The following is a 14491-nucleotide window of genomic DNA, read 5'->3' as shown; positions in this document are numbered from 1 at the left end:
TGTCTCCAATGGGGCTATGCTGGCCCTTGGCAACTCTCTTCATGGACTGTGATGCACTGTGTTACCTTGTCATGTGTCTCCAATGAGGCTATGCTGGCCCTTGGCAACTCTCTTCATGGACTGTGATGCACTGTGTTACCTTGCCATGTGTCTCCAATGGGGCTATGCTGGCCCTTGGCAACTCTCTTCATGGACTGTGATGCACTGTGTTACCTTGTCATGTGTCTCCAATGGGGCTATGCTGGCCCTTGGCAACTCTCTTCATGGACTGTGATGCACTGTGTTACCTTGCCATGTGTCTCCAATGGGGCTATGCTGGCCCTTGGCAACTCTCTTCATGGACTGTGATGCACTGTGTTACCTTGTCATGTGTCTCCAATGAGGCTATGCTGGCCCTTGGCAACTCTCTTCATGGACTGTGATGCACTGTGTTACCTTGCCATGTGTCTCCAATGGGGCTATGCTGGCCCTTGGCAACTCTCTTCATGGACTGTGATGCACTGTGTTACCTTGTCATGTGTCTCCAATGGGGCTATGCTGGCCCTTGGCAACTCTCTTCATGGACTGTGATGCACTGTGTTACCTTGCCATGTGTCTCCAATGGGGCTATGCTGGCCCTTGGCAACTCTCTTCATGGACTGTGATGCACTGTGTTACCTTGTCATGTGTCTCCAATGAGGCTATGCTGGCCCTTGGCAACTCTCTTCATGGACTGTGATGCACTGTGTTACCTTGCCATGTGTCTCCAATGGGGCTATGCTGGCCCTTGGCAACTCTCTTCATGGACTGTGATGCACTGTGTTACCTTGCCATGTGTCTCCAATGGGGCTATGCTGGCCCTTGGCAACTCTCTTCATGGACTGTGATGCACTGTGTTACCTTGTCATGTGTCTCCAATGAGGCTATGCTGGCCCTTGGCAACTCTCTTCATGGACTGTGATGCACTGTGTTACCTTGCCATGTGTCTCCAATGGGGCTATGCTGGCCCTTGGCAACTCTCTTCATGGACTGTGATGCACTGTGTTACCTTGTCATATGGCTCATATATTCCTTATTTTTACAAGATTATTTATAAACGTTGTGTATGTTTTCTTACATACTAATAAAATAAATTTTATTTCACAAATCTTTGTCCTCATTCTTCCTGTTATTTTTTGCAAGCTCTAGTTTATGTTGTTTATCCTTAAAGGGACCTAACAAATCTATTTGTTATAATGAAATCATATATGTAAGACAATAGTAAATGACTTTAAGATTAACATCTCCAATGTAATCTTATTATTTGTGTTTATATTATTTTCTCTTAGCTCTATCATTGCCTGATTATGATTAGCAGAGTAATTTCTTTATATATGTATATATATTTTTGTATTTGTGTATATATGTATATTTAAATGTTCATATCCATGTGTGTATTTATAAACTCTGCATGAATTGATGCACCTTTACCAAATGATCTGAGTATTGATACAATGATATAATCCCTGTAAAGTGTTCATTTTATTTAAATAGTATTGACTATGTGTATGCTCTTTTTAAAAACAAAATAATGTCCCTTTAAGTGATGTTGATCACTATTGTAAATGAATGTATTTCCATTTGTAAAGCGTTTTTGTCCTTTTTACAAGAACAAGGACATATAGTTTTATTAATAAACAATCTTATTGTAATGTTGACAGCACCTGTATTTCATTTTCAAATCTATATTATTGTCAAAGTGTAACCAAATCAATCTCTGTGTGTAATACAAATAATGTAGATGATGAATATTAGTTAACTAATATGTTAACAAAATACATCTCCTCCCATATATGGCTATAGGTAGGCTGACCATAATTAAACTTGAATAAATGACACGTTTAATCAATACATGTATAACTATTGTTATTCAACAACAATCCAAAGATATCTTAAAACATCAATGGCATATGTATTTCTCATGTGTATCTTTTAAATGTTAAAGATATACACCATAGCTATAGTTCAAGGGACAGTCAAGTCCGAAAAGATGATTCATAATTTGGTGACATTCCTAGATAGCAATCTACACACATACTAGTTCCTAAAATATAAATACGTTTCTTAATGATATGCCAAGATGTCACTGAGTCCTTGTATTGTCTGCGGTTTTTCAGCGATCTCGGATGCGCCATGTTGCTTAAGACGTCACCTGCCAGGCTGTCCAATGATTCCTTGTATTGACTGACGTTCTTACGTGATCAGGAATATGCCTTTTATTGGATTGCGTTTTGACGCGATCAAGGATGCGCCTTTTTTTTTTGGGCGTTCTTACGTGATCAATAATGTGCCTTTCATTGGATGGCGTTCTTACGTGATCAAGGAAGCGCCATGTTAAGACGGCACATGTAAAGTTAAAAAAACGTGTGATTGGATTGCGTAGTCCCGCAATATTTGTGCACGTTAAAAACGTTTGTGACTGCATGCAATTTTAAAAAGCTTGCGAATATGTATTATTTGCATCATGTTACATTGTTGACCCGTAGCTGATAAAGACCAACACATTCTCTTTTGCTGGATGTCTGGTTGAATCAACGAACGAAAGCAAAATGTTTTCATGCATAGGATATTTCTAGGCAAGTGCAAATCTCTACAGTCCATGTTTAATATGTTTGTCAACAATGTTCCTTTTTCTTAAAAATTAATGTTGTGTTTAATGTTGAACATATCTAATTAATAAATATGCGCTATTGTGTTTGAATAAAGTAATCAATATGCATTTATCATATGCTAAATATATGATGCCGACTTCTTCTAAATGTAATTTCGTTGTATATTTTATGAAAGGTTCATTAGACACTCACATTATAAATAAAAATATTTGATTTTGTCTCTAGTTAGATAGTCCATTGTTTAACCAATAGGTTTATTTTGTCTTGTGTTGTAAGAAAATGTAAGTAATTTTCTTACTCCTCGCAAAGCCAATGAGTTTCATGTGAGTACCATCTCCAGCTTTGTCCAGTTTGTGTAAAGGTTCTTTTCATATGTTAATGATGGGGTATTGTGTTTTACGGTTGTAATGGTGGTTCATCTATATTTAAAATATAGCTAACCCTATTTTATTTGCAAGTGTTTGAAGCTTTTTAATATTGCTATCAGTATATGTTAATCTTGTTGTTTGTAGTAGTGTCTATTACATACAGTTATGTAAAAAATATAGGATACTGTCCCTTGAATGCAAATGTTGTTTTTTTGTATCATGTATGAGATCCACATAGTTTAATCTTCAAATATATTTTTGTTAGCATATTTCACCCCCCCACTCCTAAAAGGACTTTAAACCATATTCATTGTTAAAATAAAAATAGTTACAATAAAATATTAACACAATAATGTCTCTTAAAGAAAATAGACTTTATTTAACACGTCAATATAAATGTGATTTTCAAATATTTTTTTTGACAAAGTACATGTAGATATAGCAACAAGCTTAAAATGTGTTAGCATATGTAATGTTGTTAAAGGGACAGTTTCGAAAAAAATTTTTTTAACATTATTCGAAAAGTCAATTCTGTAATAACAAGGATATCAAATGTTTCTCAACAATTGAACATTTGCTATCTAAATTTGCTATCTAAACCTATGAGGTTGGTGTGCTCATTTCTTAAATCTTGAAGAGTGCTTGTAATCATTATACAATTTGAGCACTAGAGGGCATTTGGATAGCATTTGTATATGTAAAATCTTGTGCTCATACAGCATATTATTGACCATGTATTGATCATTGATATCTAAAATGTTGTTATGTCAGAACAACAAATAAGTGGTCATTTTTCATAGTCATAGATACAAGGGTAAGCACATAAGTCACACATGTATTTCTCCATGTTTTGTTGTTTCAAACTTTATAATGCGTAATACAGTGTTTTCTTTGTAATCAATAATTTTCTGACTGTCCCTTTAAGCTGTGTTATTGGCATTCAAACAGTAATATGCCATCATGGATAATTGTTATGGTAATTTAGTTAGCGATTCGGGAAACAGTTTGGACATCACATCACAGAAACCAATCAATATCATGAACAAGGATAGGTATGTGATGATGTGGTTTTCACACACTTATAACCCACACTCTGCAAAGAATCTTCCTCCATGGACCCGGTCCCATAGAAGTCGATTATATACAGAGTGTGGTCCACAAGTGTATGAAAACCACATCATCACATACCTATCCATTACCCAAAAAAAAAAATTTAAGATGGAAAAAAATACTTACTTCCTCTTCCTTCCCCTCTTCCCACGGGGCTGAGGCTCTGGGAGAGGCAACTGCCGACTCCGAAGAGTCCTCCTTGGAGCTGTTGTGGGAGGAGTGGAAGGAAGAGTACTGGGACGACCAAGGTGAGGAGTAGATGGCTGAGGAGGAGGAGGAGAAGATGGCTGAGGAGGAGGAGGAGAAGATGGCTGAGGAGGAGGAGGAGGATGAGATGGGCCGGCAGGAGGAGATGGCCCAGCAGCAAGAGGCCCAGCAACAAGAGGCCCAGCAACAAGAGGCCCAGCAACAGGAGGTAGACCAGCATGCGCCTCCCGGAAAAATGTGAACATTTCCTGATGAAGATTGAACATTCTTGTTTGTCCTTCTTGTATTGTATTCAGTATACTGATTATTTCGTTTTGGCCTTGAATTATTTGATTCTGCCCATCAAGTATTCTGCGTCGTCCTTCTATGTTTTCTATCCGGGAGGTACGCATCTGGTCTATGTACTCCAGTAGAACCCGCACCTCCGCTATTTCTTCTTGTTGTGCCTGTTGAACCCGTGCACGGCGGGGTGCCCGTGCACGGCGGAGTGCGGGTCTTTGAGGGACCTCGGGTTCCGCGGGTTCAGCGGCATCCTCCTGTGCTTCCGGGGCCTCTTGATCATCTCCCGTGCGCTGTTCGTCACGGGGGGCCTCTTCCCTCCGAAGTGGGAATTCCTCACCACCACTCTCATCCCGGGGAGATGCAGGAGGCTGTGCTGCCTCGTCCCCAGACTCTGTATATTAAAAAAAAAAAAAAAAAGAAATGTATATATTAGCATATTTGCAAATAAAGGTTTAAATGACTTAGCTTACGATACAATTACAAATGCAGAATCATTAATCCACTTTGAAATCTAACAAACAATCAATTATATTTCCGCTTTTTCTAAACAGTGTTTGTGATATCTGGTCAATGTGAATGTTTTTGCGTTTGTTTTCAGTCTGTTTAAATGCACACCTAACCTATAGCCTAGATACTGATGTAACCGATAAGTAATAGAATGCGTGTAAACAGCGTAATAGCATTAATCGGATCCTTAACACATGAAACCCAATGTTTTATCTTTCATGATTTATAAGCATACATTTAGTATCAACTTTCGAATGTACTTTTGTTATCTAATTAGCTTCATTCTCTGGATATTCTTTGCTGAAAAGCATATCTAAATATGTTTATAAGATTCTGATTGTTAGCTGAATATAGCTGCCTCCTGTGATTGTTTCACCGTGTGCATGGCTATTTCTTCATTAAAATATATCTCAAGAATGAATCAAATTATGTAATATAAGTACATTTGAATGTTTTGTCAAATTGTATTCGCTACCTCAATCATGAAAGTAAATGTTTGCGTATAGTGTCCATTGAAATACATTCGTATGTGAAATTATTGTTCAATGAGCTTACCGTCAGATGAGAGTGGCAGGTTCCCGGTATCGATTCCTCCGATACCGACTACTTCCACCTCGGAGATGCTGGGCCGCAACATTTCCTCCCATCTGCAGTACTCCATTTCAAGGGCAGGGCCGCCACCGGTCCCTGCGGCATGTCGGGCCTCCAGGCTTAACTTTTTTTTAAGTTCAAGTTTACAGTCCCGGTACCGATGTTTGATGGAATCCATATCCCGGTTCCGGCAACCCACTGCATTGACTGCATTCCGAATCTCGTTCCAGAGCCTCCTCCTGTCAGTCGGGGTAGTCTTCTGGTGCTGCAGCATCCTATACCTGGCCATATAGGCCTCTACGAGGGCCTCCTTCTCCTCCATCGTAAACCTCGCCTCCCTAGTCGCCTTGGCCTTCCCCTGTGACGATGCCCTCTGTTTCCCGGACTGTGAAGCCCTACTCTGACCGCCACTGGGCCCAGCCACTTGGTCATCTTGAACCAAGTGGCTGGGTCCACCCACCGCTTCCACCCCCGCTTCCTGCCCCCCTTCCTGCCCCCCTTCCTGCCCTGTTCCTCTCCCCCTCCCTCTACTCCCCCCTCTACCTGTCCCCTGCCTGGCCTCCATCTCCTCCCTAAACTAAACCCCAAATAATAAAAAAAAAGTGAGTGTGATGAAATGAAAGGGGGTCAAAATAAAGAACTAAAAAGACAAAAAAGGTGCTTAAAGTGTGAGGGATGTAAAAAAAAACAAAGAGGGTAAGGAGTATTTAAATAAACGAAAAGAATAAGACTAAAAGGAGGATATGTAAACTAAATGTAACTAGGGGATGGGTATGGGATGGGTATGGGGTATGGGATAAGAGTAAATGGGATGAAAGGGAATGGGACTACAAGGAATGGGGTATGGAGTGTAGTATGAGGGGGTAGGGGGTATGGAGTGTATGTAGTGTTATTGATAAGTGTATGTATGTATTGAATGTGTTTGCGTGTAAATGTGTTAAGTGTACAGATAAATCACTCGCTCGCTAACTAACACTACTTCTAATTCTCAATAACAAACACTCCCACTAACGCTCACTAACTACCACTAACTGACGCTCACACTAACAACTATCACTAATAACTCCCACTAACTCACTCACGCTCCCACTAACAGACTCTCTCCCACTCCCGCTAACTCCCACTAACTCACTCACTCTCTCACGCTAACACTACCAACTGACTATCTCACGCTAACACTACCAACTGACTCTCTCACGCTAACACTACCAACTGACTCTCTCACGCTAACACTACCAACTGACTCTCTCACACTAACACTAACTCACTCTCAAAAAATCGCAAAATCTCTATTCTTAAATCTCCAAAGACCCACCAGCAACACAGTCAAAGAAGCCCTGCTTGTGTGGTGCTTATATACCCTGTGTAAATGTTTAATGATGTCCCAATTTCCATTGTAATTAGTGTTCAGGTGTGCTTTATTAGCAATTAATATTATTGCAATGTGTATTAGGTGTGTTAATTTGCGCATGCTCATTTTGAGTTGGTATTTGTGGAATGTGTAGAATGCGATGATGTCATAGTGGTCGTTTTCTCTAACATTGTCCAATAGTATTCTTTTTAAATGTGAATTTGCGATGGTGTGTTCTTCGTGAAGTGTTGTATATGTATGTTTTTCATAATATATAATGATATTGAATGCGATTTTTTTTTTAGTGTATGTATATATTTTTTAATCCTTGTTGTTATTGTGCGATTTTCCGCATCTTAAAGTATATGCGTATTCCCCGTATAAATAGTATTAAAACTTCCCCCGCTTGTGAATGTGTAATGCTTGTGTGCTTTGTTGATTGATTGATGTTGTGACATTTGCGGCGTGTTATTGTTGTGCATGATGTGGTATGCGTCATATGACCGAGCTGTGCGTATTCTCGCGAGATCGAGTGTTAGGTAAAAAAAGCTATTTTTTGCCTTTCCCATTGATCTCTATGGGAGACTGTCTAACGCGGGCAGGATTACGCGTGTGACATACACGCGTTAGGAGCATCGTTAGATGGTCTTATATTAACTCTAAATACCGGAGTCAAACAATGCCGTGCGTTAGACATAAAACACGCGTGGCGTTAACAGCCCATCTACCGCCGAACTCTAAATCTAGCCGTTAGTATGCTCTTATGGGGGGGGGGAAAGCTAAGTTTCAATAAAAGATTAAAAAAAGGGTTAAATTTTATAACAGACGTTTTATAATTGTGCATTGTAATGGGAGTCTATTCTTGTCTTTCATGCCCCTTTAAGTACAGATGTATACGATGCATATATTGAAAAGACCCTTTATTTTGCTCCCAGACCAAACGCTCACCCATTCTGGTAGGGAAGATGTCCTCATTGTTAATTAAGGTTTCAATCCACTCCATCAGCATGTTCATATAGAGCGGGGCAGAGACCTTGGTGGGCTTCCTGTATTTGTATTCATCCTGCCACCTGTATTCATATCTGAGACCCCCAGACATGATAGGGCAGCTCTTCTCTGTGCAGAACTCTGACATGGTGCCGTAGATCAAATTGATTCTATTGAAAAAGTCCACAAGGTGCACAGCGATCCAGTCATTGATATTCTCGCCCGGGGGTAGCTGAACCACAGTCTTTAAGTCCAGGCCAGACTTGAGAGAGGCCTGAGCTTTCTTGTACAGCTCAAAGCGCTGTGTTCCCGGCTCGAACTTCTTCCTGGGGCGGAAAGTCTTGTCTTTATTAAATACCTGATTCAGGCACAAAGCCATCGCTGTCCTGAGATCACAACATTAAGAAGTGAGCTATGGGAACTCTGTGACTGCAATTCAACACCTGGGGAGGAAACAAATCAATGCAACTGATAAATATATTATAAATGACACAAACAGAAAAAATAATGTTCAAAATTAAAGAGACAGTAAATTAAAAAGTGAACTTAAAGGGACATGAAACCCAATTTGTTTCTTTAATAATTCAGACAATACGTGTGATGTTAAACAATTTTCCAATTTATATCTATTACCCAATTTGTTTCATTCTCTTGGTATCCTTATTTAAAAAGCATATCTAGGTAGGTTCAGGATCAGTTATGCTGCACACAAATATCTCTTTTCGTTGGGTTACCACTAGTTCTCACTAGTGCATAGCTGTTCCTCCAACAAAGAATATGAAGAATGAAGAAAATGTAATAGAAGTAAATCAGAAAGTTGTTAAACGTCACCTTCATGATCTGAATCATAAAAGAATATTTTTTAATTTTATGTCCCTTTAAATGGACTAACTAGAGCAGTGATTTTTAACCTTTTTTTTGCAGTGGAACACTTTTTTACATAAAAAAATCCTGTGGCACACCACCATCCCAAAATTTAAAAAAAATCACACATTGTAGCCTGATACAGCATATATATATATATACACATACACACAAACACACACATACTGTATGTATTGTGTTGTTATGCCATGCCTCCTACAAACTACCCCTGCACTGGGAGTAAAAAACAAGCAAAGTTTAAAAAATATGTCACACTGTTGTCAGTCTGCCGCGGCACACCTGAGGATCTCTCATGGCACACTAGTTGAAAAACACTGAACTAGAGAATGACATTTTAAAGGATTATGGTAGAATTGTATCATTTTTTCCTGAATCATGTGACATCCATCGGCCAATCACAAAATGCATATACATATAAATTGTGCACTCTTGCACATGCTAAGTAGAACCTGGTGCCGCAAAAATTGTGCATATAAAAAGGATTGTGCACATTTAGATAATGGAAATGAATTGGAAAGGTTTTGTTTTTTTAATTGCATGCTCCAGCTGAATCATGAAAGTTTAATTTTGACTTCAGTGCTACTTTAAACAACTTTACAATACAATGATTACCAGCACATTACAATGATTAGTGGCATATTACAATGATTAGCGGCACAATACAATGGTTAGCGGCATATTACAATGATTAGTGACATATTACAATGATTAGCGGCACAATACAATGATTAGCGACACATTACAATGATTAGCAGCACATTACAATGATTAGCGGCACATTACAATGATTAGTGGCATATTACAATGATTAGCGGCACAATACAATGGTTAGCGGCATATTACAATGATTAGCGACACATTACAATGATTAGCGGCACAATACAATGATTAGCAGCACATTACAATGATTAGCGGCACATTACAATGATTAGTGGCATATTACAATGATTAGCGGCACAATACAATGGTTAGCGGCACATTACAATGATTAGCGGCACATTACAATGATTAGCGGCACAATACAATGATTAGCAGCACATTACAATGATTAGCGGCACATTACAATGATTAGTGGCATATTACAATGATTAGCGGCATATTACAATGATTAGCGACAATACAATGATTAGCGACACAATACAATGATTAGCGGCACATTACAATGATTAGTGGCATATTACAATGATTAGCGGCACATTACAATGATTAGCGGCACAATACAATGGTTAGCGGCATATTACAATGATTAGCTACACACTACAATGATTGGCGGCACAATACAATGGTTAGTGGCACAATACAATGATTAGCGGCACATTACAATGATTAGCGGCACATTACAATGATTAGCGGCACAATAGAATGATTAGTGGCACAATACAATGATTAGCTGCACAATACAATGATTAGCGGCACAATATAATGGTTAGCTGCACAATACAGTAATTAGCAGCACAATAAAGTAATTAGCGGCACAATACAATGATTAGCGACACATTACAATGATTAGTGGCACATTACAATGATTAGCGGCACAATACAATGGTTAGCGGCATATTACAATGATTAGCGACACATTACAATGATTAGTGGCACAATATAATGGTTAGTGGCACAATACCATGATTAGCGGCACAATAGAATGATTAGTGGCACAATAGAATAATTAGCAGCACATTACAATGATTAGCGGCACATTACAATGATTAGCGACACAATACAATGATTAGCGGCATAATACAATGATTAGTGGCACCGGGAACAATACAATGATTAGCGGGACATTACAATGATTAGCGGCACAATACAATGATTAGCGGCACATTACAATGGTTAGCGGCACATTACAATGGTTAGCGGCACAATACAATGATTAGCGGCACAATACAATGGTTAGCGGCACAATACAACGATTAGATGCACAATACAACGATTAGATGCACAATACAACGATTAGATGCACAATACAATGATCAGTGGCACAATACAATGATTAGTCACAATACAATGATCAGTGGCACAATACAATGATTAGCGGCACAATACAATGATTAGCGGCACATTACAATGATTAGCGGCACCGGGCACAATACAATGATTAGCGGCACATTACAATGATTAGCGGCACAATACAATGATTAGCGGCACATTACAATGGTTAGCGGCACATTACAATGGTTAGCGGCACATTACAATGGTTAGCGGCACAATACAATGGTTAGCGGCACAATACAATGGTTAGCGGCACAATACAATAATTAGTGGCACAATACAACAATTAGATGCACAATACAATGATCAGTGGCACAATACAATGATTAGCAGCAAAATACAATGATTAGCGGCACAATACAATGATTAGTCACAATACAATGATCAGTGGCACAATACAATGATTAGCAGCAAAATACAATGACTAGCGGCACAATACAATGATTAGCGGCACAATACAATGATTAGCGGCACAATATAATGGTTAGCGGCACAATACAATGATTAGCGGCACAATACAATAACTAGCAGCACAATACAATGATTAGCGGCACAATACAATGATTAGCGGCACAATACAATGATTAGCGGCACAATACAATGATTAGCGGCACAATACAATGATTAGCGGCACAATATAATGGTTAGCGGCACAATACAATGATTAGCGGCACAATACAATAACTAGCAGCACAATACAATGATTAGCAGCACAATACAATGATTAGCGGCACAATACAATGATTAGCGGCACAATACAATGATTAGCGGCACAATACAATGATTAGCGGCACAATACAATGATTAGCGGCACAATATAATGGTTAGCTGTACAAAACAATGATTAGCGGCACAATATAATGGTTAGCGGCACAATACAATGGCTAGCGGCACAAAACAATGATTAGCGGCACAAAACAATGATTAGCGGCACAAAACAATGATTAGCCACACGATACAATGATTTGATTAAATATATATTTATACATAATGTAATAATATTCAGACCTAAACTACCCAGTGGGTAAACTGGCTCACAGAAAATGAGGTAAAAGTATTAACCCAAGCTTCCTTGAGAGAACGTTGGAAAAACATAATTTATGCTTACCTGATAAATTCCTTTCTTCTGTAGTGTGATCAGTCCACGGGTCATCATTACTTCTGGGATATTACTCCTCCCCAACAGGAAGTGCAAGAGGATTCACCCAGCAGAGCTGCATATAGCTCCTCCCCTCTACGTCACTCCCAGTCATTCGACCAAGGACCAACGAGAAAGGAAAAGCCAAGGGTGAAGTGGTGACTGGAGTATAAATTAAAAAATATTTACCTGCCTTAAAAACAGGGCGGGCCGTGGACTGATCACACTACAGAAGAAAGGAATTTATCAGGTAAGCATAAATTATGTTTTCTTCTGTTAAGTGTGATCAGTCCACGGGTCATCATTACTTCTGGCATACCAATACCAAAGCAAAAGTACACGGATGACGGGAGGGATAGGCAGGCTCTTTATACAGAAGGAACCACTGCCTGAAGAACCTTTCTCCCAAAAATAGCCTCCGATGAAGCAAAAGTGTCAAATTTGTAAAATTTGGAAAAAGTATGAAGCGAAGACCAAGTTGCAGCCTTGCAAATCTGTTCAACAGAGGCCTCATTCTTGAAGGCCCAAGTGGAAGCCACAGCTCTAGTAGAATGAGCTGTAATTCTTTCAGGAGGCTGCTGTCCAGCAGTCTCATAAGCTAAACGAATTATGCTACGAAGCCAAAAAGAAAGAGAGGTAGCGGAAGCTTTTTGACCTCTCCTCTGCCCAGAGTAAATGACAAACAGAGAAGACGTTTGTCGAAATTCCTTAGTTGCCTGTAAGTAAAATTTTAGAGCACGGACTACATCCAGGTTGTGCAGTAGACGTTCCTTCTTTGAAGAAGGATTTGGGCATAAAGAAGGAACAACAATCTCTTGATTGATATTCCTGTTAGTAACTACCTTAGGTAAGAACCCAGGTTTAGTACGCAGGACTACCTTATCCGAATGAAAAATCAAATAAGGAGAATCACAATGTAAGGCTGATAATTCAGAGACTCTTCGAGCCGAGGAAATAGCCATTAAAAATAGAACTTTCCAAGATAACAACTTTATATCAATGGAATGAAGGGGTTCAAACGGAACGCCCTGTAAAACATTAAGAACAAGGTTTAAACTCCATGGTGGAGCAACAGTTTTAAACACAGGCTTAATTCTGGCCAAAGCCTGACAAAAAGCCTGGACGTCAGGAACTTCTGACAGACGTTTGTGTAACAGAATGGACAGAGCTGAGATCTGTCCCTTTAATGAAATAGCAGATAAACCCTTTTCTAAACCTTCTTGTAGAAAAGACAATATCCTAGGAATCCTAACCTTACTCCAAGAGTAACCTTTGGATTCACACCAATATAGGTATTTACGCCATATCTTATGGTAAATCTTTCTGGTAACAGGTTTCCTAGCCTGTATTAAGGTATCAATAACTGACTCAGAAAATCCACGTCTTGATAAAATCAAGCGTTCAATTTCCAAGCAGTCAGCTTCAGAGAAGTTAGATTTTGATGTTTGAAGGGACCCTGTATCAGAAGGTCCTGTTTCAGAGGTAGAGACCAAGGTGGACAGGATGACATGTCCACCAGGTCTGCATACCAAGTCCTGCGTGGCCACGCAGGTGCTATTAGAATCACTGATGCTCTCTCTTGTTTGATTCTGGCAATCAATCGAGGAAGCAACAGGAAGGGTGGAAACACGTAAGCCATCCTGAAGTCCCAAGGTGCTGTCAGAGCATCTATCAGGACTGCTCCTGGATCCCTGGATCTGGACCCGTAACGAGGAAGCTTGGCGTTCTGTCGAGACGCCATGAGATCTATCTCTGGTTTGCCCCAACGTCGAAGTATTTGGGCAAAGACCTCCGGATGAAGTTCCCACTCCCCCGGATGAAAAGTCTGACGACTTAAGAAATCCGCCTCCCAGTTCTCCACTCCCGGGATGTGGATTGCTGACAGGTGGCAAGAGTGAGACTCTGCCCAACAAATTATCTTTGATACTTCCATCATAGCTAGGGAGCTTCTTGTCCCTCCCTGATGGTTGATGTAAGCTACAGTCGTGATGTTGTCCGACTGAAACCTGATGAACCCCCGAGTTGTCAACTGGGGCCAAGCCAGGAGGGCATTGAGAACTGCTCTCAATTCCAGAATGTTTATTGGCAGGAGACTCTCCTCCTGACTCCATTGTCCCTGAGCCTTCAGAGAATTCCAGACGGCACCCCAACCTAGAAGGCTGGCGTCTGTTGTTACAATTGTCCAGTCTGGTCTGCTGAATGGCATCCCCTTGGACAGATGTGGCCGAGAAAGCCACCATAGAAGAGAATTTCTGGTCTCTTGATCCAGATTCAGAGAAGGGGATAAGTCTGAGTAATCCCCATTCCACTGACTTAGCATGCACAGTTGCAGTGGTCTGAGGTGTAAGCGTGCAAAGGGTACTATGTCCATTGCCGCTACCATTAAGCCGATTACCTCCATGCATTGAGCCACTGACGGGTGTTGAATGGAATGAAGGGTGCG

The 14491-nt window shown here is 40.0% G+C and overlaps 1 protein-coding gene across 3 annotated transcripts in view; it reads right to left on the bottom strand.

Annotated features, from left to right (window-relative positions):
- LOC128641010 (MAP kinase-interacting serine/threonine-protein kinase 1) overlaps positions 1 to 14491 on the bottom strand; it is a 284854-nt gene that overhangs the window by 231754 nt on the left and 38609 nt on the right. For all 3 annotated transcript variants that reach the window (XM_053693522.1, XM_053693527.1, XM_053693523.1), the window contains exon 2: positions 7995 to 8476. In XM_053693522.1, coding sequence (XP_053549497.1) covers positions 7995 to 8412 — 418 coding nt within the window. In that variant the 5' untranslated portion in view covers positions 8413 to 8476. The remainder of the gene's footprint in view (positions 1 to 7994; positions 8477 to 14491) is intronic.

This window comes from Bombina bombina, chromosome 10 (assembly GCF_027579735.1).
Source record: "Bombina bombina isolate aBomBom1 chromosome 10, aBomBom1.pri, whole genome shotgun sequence".
Classification (NCBI taxonomy): domain Eukaryota; kingdom Metazoa; phylum Chordata; class Amphibia; order Anura; family Bombinatoridae; genus Bombina; species Bombina bombina.
This window is presented reverse-complemented; position numbering and strand designations above follow the sequence as displayed.